We start from the raw sequence: 13,056 nt of genomic DNA, 5'->3' as shown, positions 1-13,056 counted from the left end.
ATTGTCTTTATTGTTTAATTCTGAAAAGTAGTAAAAGTCAATTTTCATGTCAAGCAGCCTTGAAAGCTCATTAATTGTGTTTCCTTTCTAAAAAAGAAGTAAAAATAATTTTAATAAAGGTGTTGTTTATTATTTCAGGAAATAATTGAATTGGACTGTACTTTGATCCCTACTTTGATATACTATACAGTGCAGGCAATATGATCTTGAAAATAGAAGCTGAACAGAAAAGAATAAGAATTCAAAAAGATCAGTAGATAGCACTTTAGAAAATCCAAACAATTCATGCAAAATAATAAGTACTTAAAACAGCAAAGTCTGGGAATAATCTTTCCAGAAATGACTTTCTAAATACAAAACCTACCATTTCATGTGCAAATGCAAAAGCTTAATTTTCAAATAATACCCCAAAATTCCATGGCTGTGTATATTTAGATATATTTCTGAGTACTGTGAATGTATGAAAAAATCTAGTTTGTGAGGCCGATGCATGTTTTAAATATAAGGACTTAATTTATTATCCTGACGTTAAGTTTATGATTGTTTCCAGGGGAGATAACTTTGTTTATAGAAATGTAACCTTTCCAAATGAAATATTAATGGAAGTCATAAGACATAATAGTATAATCATTTTAAATGCGTGCCACCATTTCCAATAAATTAAGCTGATTATAAAAGATGTCTCATGCTCAATGCGTTCATAATTCATCCCAGTTTTTTTAAAGTGAAGCATAAGGACTGTGCTTGTAATCCATGACATAAAGTAAAGAATAGAACGATTAAACTTGTACTACTGCGAGAAAAAAAAAAATTCTGTGTATATAAATTTCGCTTCTCATAAAATATCATCCTTTTGAAACACAGAAACAAAAGGGAATAGTCACTCCCTCCTCATGCTGGCTTCCCAAGTAACATAAAACTCTTGCTTTTATTCGGTCATCTTAAAGCTAACCAACAAACATATTTTGATGAATTTATACTCTAATATAGATTTTAATTTTGAAGAAATCGTGATTACAAATTAGGAATTAGCTTGGAAAAAAAGGGTTTGCCCTTGTCAATGAGGCCTAGTCAACTGCAATTAAAGAACTGCCACCATCATAAGATTATAAGTGATAAGAGTAGAATTAGGCCATTCAGCCCATCAAGTTTACTCTGCCATTCAATTATGGCTGATCTATCTCTCCCAAGTAACTCCATTCTCCTGCCTTCTCCCCACAACCTCTGACACCCTTACCTATCAAGAATCTATCTATTTCTGCCTTAAATATATCCACTGACTTTCCCTCCTCAACCTTCTGTGGCATTGAATTCCACAGATTCATCACCCTGGATTCACCATGTAAACTATTGCAAAGTACATAATATTTGGACTTCAGCTTTACTACATCTATTGGGGTTTAATGGGAAATCGGCATCTTTCACCACTTTAGATTCCATCTGATTCCATCTGTCAAAGGTTGTCAAACGGTTGTTGGTAAATTGAAATGAAAACAAAAACAACTAGAAATACACAGTGTCAGACAGTAGCTATGGAGCAATTCATATTTTATGTATAACTTATCATCAGAATTTCTGACGAGATAAAATCAATGAGAAATGCCAACTTGTTTCTTCGTGCTTTTTCCAGCATATTGTGTTTTTATTATTACTGTTGATGAGCATGGATAGATTCGACCATAAACATATTTTGAAATATTCCTTAGTTTTACTTCATATCACAAAGCATCCTATTGGAACTGCTGTGTATATTAGTTTCTCTCTTCATTTTTATTAAGTACTAGAAGCTTACTCACCATTTTAATCTTCCTAGCTAACTTCCTTTATAATCTATTTTGTTTTTGTTAATCATCCTATCTGGATGTTAAAATGTTTCTAATTTTCTGTCCCAATATAAATTTCTCCAAAACATGGCAACACAGTCATTACACAACTTGTAATATCACAAAACTTGTAAGTTAGGCGGCACAGTGGCGCAACAGTGGAGTTGCTGCCTGACAGCACCAGAGATCTGGGTTTGATTCTGACTACGGATGTTGTCTGTATGGAGTTTGTACGTTTTCCCTGTGACTGCGTGGGTTTTCTCCGGGTGCTCCAGTTTCCTCCCACATTTCAAAGACGTGCAGGTTTGTAGATAAATTGGCTTCTGTAAATTGTGCCAAGTGTATAGGATGTGAAACTGGGATAACATAGAACGAGTGCATGTTGATCGTTGATCGGCATGGACTCGGTGGGCCGAAGGGCTTAGTTCCACATTGTATCTCTAAACTAAATTATTGACAACAAATTTAATACAACCAGTTACAAAACACAAGAATAAGTCAGAGGCTGATTATTCTACGGAGAATGATTTAAGAGAGAGTTATACGGCATAGAAACAGATCCTCCGGTTCATTTCGCCCATGCCAACCAAGATGCATATCAACGCTAATCCTAATGATTTGTAGAGCTGTAATATGATGTCCCATTTAACTTGACTTCCCAAATCCCTTCATCATTTTCAATGCATAAGTCAAGAATTCTGAAGAAAGATCCTGACCCAAACAACACCAATCCATGTTCTCCAGAGATGTCGCCTGACCTGCTGAGTTACTCCAGCACTGATGTAATACTCCTCATAAACCAAAGCAAATGATTTGATTGATACCGGATACACCACTTTAAATATTTGCTGCCTCCACTACTGGCATATTGTTGCTATGGTGCTTATTATCTAAAAGATGCCCGAGGACAAATCACTGAGGCTTTGTTAAGAGATCTTCACAAACCCGTGATTTCTGCCAAGAGCAGCTTCATTTTGAATGCCACCACATCAAAGATCCCTCCAGGTTGTACAACCACACCATTTTAGGCATATATCACTGATCTTCATTGTTGTACAAACTAACTTTAGAAGCAGGAATAAGCAATTTGGCCCTTCAAACCCACTCCACCATTTAGCAAGAATCTCCAACAACCCTCACGAACTTCTAGAGATTCGACGAACAAAGCATTTTATCGGGATGCATACAGCCTGGTTTGGGAACAGCTCCATCCAAGACTGCAAGAAATTGCAGAGTTGTGGACATAGCCCAGACCATCACACAAACTGCACACAGCTTCCCTTCCATCGACTCCATCTATACTTAATGCTACCTCGGCAAGGCCACCAAGATAGTCAACAGTCTCATCCCAGTTACTCCCTCTTCTCTCTTCTCCTATCATGCAGGAGATACAGAATTTGAAAACGCACGCCTTCAGATTCAGAAACAGTTTCTTTCCGGCTGTTATCTAGCAACTGAATGGTCCTCTCATCTGCTACACTGTGGTCCTGACCTTCCACCTACCTCATTGGAGACCTTTGAACTTTCTTGAATCGTACTTTATCAGGCTTCAATGTTATATCTTTGCACTAAATGTCGTACCCCTCCTTCCTTTATCTATGCACTGTGGACAGCTTGATTGTATTCATGTCTTGCCTTTTCTTTTACGGGATAGCATGCAAACAGATGTTTTTCACTGTATCTCAGTACACACGACAATAATAAACTAAACTGAACTGGAATTCTATTCATAATGGTCAATTACAGCACAGATTGTTCAGTAAACGATCTTATTAATCGTGTCGTGGATTTGTTTTCACTGCATTTTAAAATGAGTTTAGAACCTTTGGTCATGATACAAGTCACTCACAATGGGACCTTTTTTGGCACCTAGATAATGCTAATTTCTGTATATTTTTGGAATTATTGTGCCTAGGATGCTAATAGTGAAACTAATTTGAGTAAACAGGATGATTTGAAGAATTTGGGACAAGGTGTCCTTCCCACCAGAAGGACCGACTGATATTTCCTTTTAGGAGTATATGTAGGAGTGAACAGATGGCGGCACGGTAGCGCAGCGGTAGAGTTGCTGCTTTACAGCTAATGCAGCGCCGGAGACTCAGGTTCGATCCTGACTACGGGTGCTGCACTGTAAGGAGTTTGTACGTTCTCCCCGTGACCTGCGTGGGTTTTCTCCGAGATCTTCGGTTTCCTCCCACACTCCAAAGACGTACAGGTATGTAGGTTAATTGGCTGGGTAAATGTAAAAATTGTCCCTAGTGGGTGTAGGATAGTGTTAATGTACGGGGATCGCTGGGGGGCACGGACTTGGTGGGCCGAAAAGGCCTGTTTCCGGCTGTATATATATGATATGATATGATATGATACATGCCAAGTTATTTCAGTCGTATCTTGGCAGGAACAGAGGGAAACACTGATCGTGAATTCTTTGCCATTTCTCCACAGAAGTTGAAAGTGTCTACAAAGCATTCTTCTTTTCCTCAGATAGGGTCATAGAGGTCTACAGTATGGAAACAGGCCCTTCAACCCATCTCATCCTTACCAACGAGGTTTTATAGCCAAGCTAGTCCCATCTGTCTGTGTTTGGATCATATCCCTCTAAACCTCTCCTGCTCATTTAACTGTTTAATGTCTTTAAAAAACTTTGCCATTGTACCTGCCTCTACAGCTTCCTCTCGTAGCTCATTCCATATATGCACTGTTTGCTGAGTGAAGAAATTGCCTCTCAGATCTGTTTTAAATCTATCCCATTTCATCTTAAACCTACGCCCTCATGTTCTAGACTCCTCTACCCTGTGAAAAAGACTGTAACCATTCACCACATCTATGCTTCTCGTTTTGCTAACCACAATAAGGTCACTTCTCAGCCTCCCTTGCTTCAGGAAAACACTCCCTGCCTATCCAGCCACTCCTTATAGCTCAAACCCTTAAGTCTTGGTAACATCCTGGTGAATCTTTTTTGCACCCTTTCCAGCTGAATTACCTTCTTCCTATAATATGGCAACTAGAACTGTTGCCGTAATATTCCAAATGTGGTTTCACCAACATCTTGTATTTCTATAGCATGACGTTCCAACTCCTGTACTCAATGCCCTTACTGATAATGCCCTTCTTAAATAATGGAACAATATTAGCCAGCCTAGAGTGTTCCAGTGCCTCCCTGTAGCTAGATGATGCAAATATCTCTCCTAGACGCCCAGCACTTTTTTTCCGCTAACTTCCCTCAATATCCAAGGACACATTTTGGTCAGGTCCTAAGGGTTTATCCAAGATTATGTTCTTTACCAAAGATAGACACAAAGTGCTGGAGTAACTCAGTGGGTCAGACAGCATCTCTGAAAAAGAAGGATGGGTGACATTTCGGGTCAGGACCCTTTTCAGACTAAAGACGTCTTCAGTCTGAAGAAGGGTCCCGACTCAAGATGTTACCCATAAGTTTCCTCAAGAGATGCTGCCTGACCCACTGAGTTACTCCAGAACTTTGAGTCTATCTTTGGTATAAATCAACATCTGCAATTCTTTGTTTCTCATTTACAACTGCTAGCATATCTTCTTTTGTAAATGGAATGTGGTCCAACATGTCACCAATCATTTCCCTCAATTCCTTTGCGTTCCTCTCCTCGGTAACTACAAAAGAGAAGTGTTCATTTAACAACTTGCCCATTTTCTGTGGCTCAACACATCGACTCTGACTGTTGTAGACTTATTTTCAAAATTCTTTGAAATCGCCTATGTGTTGACCAGCTTCATTTGTAACTCTTTGTCAATGTGTGGATTGAGCATGACCCAGAACAGTGTGAGGTGTGGGGGCAGAACTCAGACTGGAACAGGGAGCGGGAGTATGGGTGTGACCCATATTTTATGGGAATGGATTCACTTGAGTAGTTGTTCATCGGGATCGGATATGCAGCTGGAGTGCAGTAAAGACTCGTCGTGAAAATGCCAGGGCTAGAACATGATTGAGACTCAGAACTGGGATCTGAAACATGGCAAGGAATATGGGCCAAAACGTTAAGATAGGGAGAGGGTGTAGATGTTGAAGATAGCGAAGATGGAGAGAGAGAAAATACATGAGGATGGCACCAAGGCCTCCCGTACATTGGGAGACCAAGCGTTGACTGAGCAACCATTTGGCAGCCTATGCTCTGTCCTCAATGGTCAACCTGCCCTCTTGTTTAGATACCATTTCAACTGCCCTTTCCATTCCCACACTGTCCTGTCAGTCTTGTCCTACTTCACTGCCGGCGTGAAACCACGCCAAAAAAAAAAGAAAAACAGCATCTTATATTCTGCCTGAGTACTGATTTGAATATTACATCTTCCATTTTTTGGTAAGCCATGTGCCCAGAACTCCTTTCTTCCTCATTCTATTTCCTCCTCCCCTCGTCACCCAGCTTCAGCCCCGACACCCCCATTCTGGTTCCAAATCCCTCCCAAATCTGGTTCCACTTTTCATTTTTCTCACATCAGTTTCCAGCATCTGCAGCCTCTTGTGTTTCCACATCACTTTGTAACATCTGTCCCTGCCTCCAACCGCCCACCTCCCCCAACACCTCCCAGCTCATTTGTCTCCAAGAGACTTATTTTTCTCTTTTTCCTGATCTGTCTCGACCTTTCACCCACTAGCCACTGTCTGCCAACTTTACTCCTCTCCTCCCCACATGGCTCTATCTGCCCATCATCTCCCCACGCATCTGATTCCACCTCTCGCCTGACAAACCTTGCCTTCTCTGTCCACTTCACCTCCTTTCATTGGCTATCTACTCTACACAGTCCACGTCATGATGCAGGGTCTCCATCTGATGCTGGCTATCTCCTTGCCTCCTCAGATGCTGCCTGACTCTCTAAATTCTACCAGCAGTTCTTCACTGCTTTTTTGAATGAGTATCTTCAAAAGAAATTTAAGGTTTAGATGAAGGACATTTGGTTGCTGACAATACTAATTTCTCAGACGTGTACTTGAAACGTTTCACTTTCTCATGGCTACTGAACCAACCTCATAACAAATAAAAACACTGTACAGAGTAAATGTGCATAATCCAATTGTTTCTCAATCTTGAATAAAACAGGATAAGGAAAATGTTACGAGGCAATTTAAGGGGCTATTGATCTGCACCACAGACACAATTTCACCCCGAATGATTATTGATCAACATAAATGTACGAATCAAGATGCTGCATAATTATTTGTGACACAAGTGTCATTGAAACTCAAGAATTACTATAATGCAGACAGGATTCTTCACAACTGTGCTTAGTTACGTGGATTTGTACAGAACAACTTCAGTGGGCCTTATTGAGAAATAGAGTGGAGTGTATGATATACAAAACACCCTTCCCACTTGCAAAATCAGAATTGGCACCCATAGTTTAATGGATAACAAATGTCATTTTTGTGAACGAGCAAATGTAAAACAATAATCACCCAAAATAATGTCTAATTGAAACAGACATAAACTTTCTGTTGTGTTTTGCAAGAGATGGAGAGAAATATAGTTTTCCTCCCTAGATCTTGCAAAGATAATTGAGCTCACACTGTGTCTACCTATCATTGCAGCCCCAGTTGAATGAGTTATTTTAATATACACAGTCTCGTCACCCAATAAACCATATTTCATTGTTTCGACAATAAAAGCAATTTTGGTTGTATCGGTAAATATTGACATTGACTGCCTAGTCTTCTTTGATTAATTTTGAAGGATGAAATAATTTTACAAAAGATTGCTTAAAAAAATGTAACTAACAGAATGCATTTCATTATAGACAAAAAAAAACAAAAGGGTGGTAGTTTCTTAAATGTAAGCATTGTAATATTTTATAATGAAACATAATTAACATTTAAATTGTTATATTAAAGGTTTGTGTTTAATGTATTTCATGACACTCAGGAAACATGTAAGGTGTTGCACTTTGGTCTGTCAACCCAGGGCAGGACTTGCACAATAAATTGTGAAGCCCTGGAGAATGTTGCAGAACAGAGAGATATGGGAGTACAAATGCGAGGTTCCCTAAATTGCAAGTCAGATAGACAATGTGGTGAAGGTGTTTGTCAAACTTGCTTTCATAGAGAATGGCACCGAACAAAAAAGTTGCGACATCATGATGCGCATTTACAAGCTGGTGATACCACACTCAGAGTACTGTGTGCAGTTCAGGTCATCCAATCATACAAGATGTCATTAATTTTGAAAAGGTGCAGAAGAGCGTTACTAGGATGCTACTGGGTTTGAGTTATAAGGAGAGGTTGGATAGCCTGGAACTTTTTTGTTTGGAGCTTCGGAGTGTGGTAATGAAGTGCTTTGAGCTATGAAACAGATGAACTCCTGCCTTCATAATAAACTGGACCAACTACAATTTGCTACCGCCACAATAGATCAACATGGAATGCAATATCGCTGGCTCTCTACTCTGCACTGGACCACTTGGACAATAAGAACACGAACATCATTTTCATCGACCACAGCTCGGCGTTCTACACCATCTGCCCCTCCAAACCTATCAGCAAGCTCAGGGAACTGAGTCTCTGCTCACCCATATGTAATTGGATGCTCAACTTCCTCATCAGCAGATCACAATCAGTATGAATTGGCAACAGCACTTCCTCCTCAATAACCATTAACACAGGAACTCCTAAAGAGAGTGTGCTCAGTCCCCTGCTCTAGTTGCCCAATGCTCACGATGATGCAGCCAGACATAGCTCCAACCCCATTTTTAAATTTGCCAATCATACTATCATTGTTGGATGAATAATGGGTAAGGATAAGTCAATGTACAGGAGTGAGATTAAATGCTACAAGAACAAAGATCTTACTCTCAACATTAGCAAGACCTGGGCATGCATATGCTGAAGCTCTGTCATTCATTCATCAATGAATCTACTCCATTAGAAGATTGAGGTGATTCAGTATGTCAATGAATACTTGACAGAATACTGATTGCATTATGGCCTGATTTAACGACTCGTATTAATTGTAGAACGAAAGAGACTACAGAGAATGGTAGACACTGCCTGGTTCATCGCAGGTACTAAACTCCCCACCATCAAAGGGATCTATCTGTAGGTGCTGCCTCAAAAAGGCAGCCAATATCATCAAATACATACGCAACCCAGGCCATGCTCTTATTTTGCTACCATCACGAAGAAGGTGAACCTGATAACCATGACCACCAGGTTCAAGAACAGCATCTTCTCTGTAATCATCAGGAACTTGAACATTGCACAACACTAACCACCACATCAGCAACTATGATCTTCTATGGATTGTGTCTTTGGTTGCACTATGGATTTTGTTTTTTTTGCAATATTATGGTTAATACATATTACATTTATTAATTTATTTTATTAGTGATTATTATATCTATGTTTTATTGCATCAATAAGCCTATTCAGCTGCAGCAAGTGAGAATGTCATTGTTCCCATTCTCAGTGCATATGACAATAAAACATTCTTCACTTGACTCTTGACATGAGGCTGAAGGATGACCTTATTGAGATGTACAAGATCATGAGGGACATGGATTAAGTGAATGGTCACCGTCTTCTTCCCATTCAAAAAGTGGAAGATAATGGTTTAAAGTGGCAGGGAAGAAATTTTAGAGGAACCTTGGGTCAACTTTTCCGTTCAGAGGGTAGTAGATATCTGGAATCTGCTGCCAGATAAATGGGTAGGACGGGTTTAGTGAGTCACATACAGACAAATGGGACTAACCCAGTGCGTCAACTTGGTTGGCATGGACAATTCTATGATAAAGAATTCCGTGTTGGACGATTCTATGATAGAGTAAAAAATAATGGCCAACTGCTGTGAAATGAAATTAACATAGATGTCCAAAGCAGACCTGTGCTGTATGACTCCAGTTTCCATTGTAAAAGTCGTTATCATTCCATGGAAGATGGGCACACTGATGCTGAAGGAACTGTTCTGTGTGACCAGTCAATTGCTGAAATCAAACATAATGCCTCCTCTGCCAGTTTTGCCACAGCTAATGCTGCCAGTTACCGGCCCCGTAATAAAAAGGAAACTGCAGATGCTGGTTTATACCAAAGATAGACACATTAAATGCAGGAGTAACTCAGCGGGTCGGGCAGCATCTCTGGAGAAGATAGCCAAGTGACTTTTCTGTTCCCGACCCGAAATGTCACCTATTCGTTTTTACCAGAGATGCTGCCTGACCCGTTGAGGTACTCCAACATTTTGTGTCTGAGGGCAAAAGTGCATACTGCCTTAACAAATTTCCAGTCTCTAATTGGGGGAATGGTATTCTCCTCAATGCACAATGTGCTTCAATTACACGGCGCTAACAAAATCTGTAAATAGTGATTCCAAAAGTTGTTGAAGTAAACACTGTCACAGGACCAGTATCGGATATTGGGGGGGGGGGGGGGGGGGTGAGGGGGAGTGATTGGCATGTCGCCCTCCAGTTGTAAGAAGCTGTATAGAAAGCAGGACAGTCTGCTGTACGTTTTACGGCGCCACATGTTTATCCAGGCGGCTCGACATTCACTCACCCTGTTGCAGCAGAGACAGTGACAATCCTCGATGTCCCGGGTCCTGGCTTCGACTCCACCATCTGTTACCATAGCAACCGGGCCGCCGAAACAAACAGTAGAAGCTTCCGGTCATGTGACGGGGTTCAGGGGTCGCGGCTCTCCCACGTTGAAAGAAGTGCAACTTGTGTCCACCGCCTGGATAGGGGTGGCTTCTTCAATAGTGCAGTGTTGTGAAAAATGAGTATGTCGATAGATACGGTAATAAGACCAAATGTATCTTAGATTAAATAGTGCATGACTATGATTGAACTGTTGTTATCTTTATGGGCTACCGGGAGGGAGAAAAAAGCAATGTCCCCTGCAAAATTGGGAATGGAAATTAAAACTTTCTCCAAAAACAATTGAACTTGGTGGGGGTGGACCCAAACGTGTCGACTGCAAATCGCTACGCAGAGGAAATTTCTCATAGCGAAGTGTACTGTTCCCATAACAACATAAAAAGATTTAAAATGTTGTGTGGTATGTTCTCATGGTGGCTATATTTGTAGATTTGTATCGATAACGATCATAAATTACTATTTTGCAAATTCTTAACCGTATTTGCATTTAAAGGAAAAGTATTACATGACTGTCTTTTGAACTAGTAACATTGCAGCAAAATATCATAGGGCATTTCACTGAGGGTAGATTGGGCATCTGGCGGCATTTGGAGGGGCTGAAAAGTCTGAATTTTTTATCATGTACCAATTTGTGGTACAAATTTTTCTCAAAGACCTTAATTGTAAATATAAACATGGTGGAATTTTGCAGTGTTGTAAAGATTAGCATACCAATTTAGATACAAAGTGTATTTTAGATTAAATTGTGTGAAATTTAGAGATTTTAATTGCTATTCATTTTGTACCCTTACACATAGAGGCCACTGGAAACTTGCAGGAACATATCTTGCTCAAATTTCTTGGACATGCACCACCATCTCACCATGAAGGGAGCATGAAAGGGAGAATTTATTCACAAAATGCTGGAGTAACTCAGCAGGTCAGGCAGCATCTCGGGAGAGAAGGAATGGGTGACGTTTCGGGTCGAGACCCTTCTTCAGACTGATAAAAAATTATTAGTGAGTTGCCAGTGAGTCTGGGACCCCATTATTTTTATGATTAAGCCATCTTTGAGTAGTGCTCATTCCCACTCCACCAATGCTTCCACTCCTTGCCACCAATTTCCTTTTGACCCTTTTTGCTCTTTAACTGACCCTTTCTGACTCCAAACCTATGTTTTATTCTTCCCTCTTGAGGAACTGAACTTCGGTTTGTATTCTGCATTGAAAGATGTAGCCTCTAGTGAGCTGCTCCTTTATCACATACACTTTGCTATTGTTCAGCTGTTGGTATGTCATCAAGAGACTAAGGCTGAGCCTGTGTAGTTGCCCTGTTTCCTTCTTCTCTGTGTCCCAATGAATACTGTAAAAACAAAACATGTTCTCATATTATGGTGGAGCAATTCTAACTATTACAAACAAATAAGCAAGCCTAAAAAAAGACACAAAGTACTGGAGCAATTCTGCAGGACAGCCAGCCTTTCTGGAGAACATGGATAGGTGACATTTCAGGTCAACCAAACTAGTTACTGTGGTTACCAAGCAATACATTTAGCACTAATCCTCACAATGTTTATTCTAATTCTTAATGATAAAAGAATGATTGAAACTCCTATAAACAAAAGCTTTTGCTCAGAAAGCACCTGCAAATCTGCAGTATTTATAGCAAGAATATGTAAACAGCTCTTCACCTCCCATCTAAAGTTGTTCTGAATTTGGTAGGGTTTCACTGGCAAGTTTCAAAAAACTCAGGAACCCATGCATTTAGGTTTAAATCCTCAATCTTTAATTAAAGTAATTCTTAATTCATGATTCACATTTAATTTAGCTCACTTCAGCCTTCTAAATTTAACAATTTTATATTATAACTGATATTCTCATTCATACCTTTGCAAGACCTATAATGTACTTCATTACCTGCTCTCAAACCAACCCATTTTTCCTTACATCAACATCTTATCGGTCATCAAATCTCTCCCTCTTAATAGTCTTTGTTTTTTCTCCTTGTGTTTCCCTGTCTGCGCTTGCTTGAAATTTGGTCTATGTCTAACTTTTTCCTGCTGCAATGAAATTATTTTACCCAGAGTAGGGGAATCAAGAACCAGAGGACATATGCTTAATATGCGAGGGAAAAGATTTAATAAACTGAGGGGCACCTTTTCACACAGAGGATGGTGGGTATATGGAACAAACGCAAGAGAAGGTTGTCGAAGTAACACAGGCGAGGGGGGGGGGGTTGATAGGCCGTGCACCTCCTAACCTCCTCCAACCTCATCTCCTGCAATGAATGTTCCTGATGTGGCCTCGTGTACATTGGTGAGACTAAGCATAGACTCAGTGACCATTTTGCCGAACTCGGTCCGCCAAGGCCTGCAGGAACTCCCGGTTGCTAACCATGTTAAATATTCTTCCCATTGCCATACTGACCTTTCTGCCATGGTTGGGCCACAAACTGCCGGAACAGCACCTCATATTGTGCTTGGGTAGCGTGCCACCCAATGGTATGAGTATTGAGCAGTAACAAGGAACTGCAGATGCTGGTTTATGAAATGTGCATTGAATTCTCCAACTTTAGGTTACCTCTACATCCCTTCCCCCCCCCCCCCCCATTTCTCCTTCATAATCCCCTCTGTATGATAGCACTG

At 40.3% G+C, this 13,056-nt stretch overlaps 1 protein-coding gene across 1 annotated transcript in view; it reads right to left on the bottom strand.

Annotated features, from left to right (window-relative positions):
- cfap221 (cilia and flagella associated protein 221) overlaps positions 1 to 10,447 on the bottom strand; it is a 110,263-nt gene extending 99,816 nt beyond the window's left edge. The window contains exon 1 of the mRNA XM_078404428.1: positions 10,333 to 10,447. Coding sequence (XP_078260554.1) covers positions 10,333 to 10,447 — 115 coding nt within the window. The remainder of the gene's footprint in view (positions 1 to 10,332) is intronic.
- Positions 10,448 to 13,056: the final 2,609 nt, after the last annotated feature.

This window comes from Rhinoraja longicauda, chromosome 8 (genome assembly GCF_053455715.1).
Source record: "Rhinoraja longicauda isolate Sanriku21f chromosome 8, sRhiLon1.1, whole genome shotgun sequence".
NCBI lineage: Eukaryota > Metazoa > Chordata > Chondrichthyes > Rajiformes > Arhynchobatidae > Rhinoraja > Rhinoraja longicauda.
This window is presented reverse-complemented; position numbering and strand designations above follow the sequence as displayed.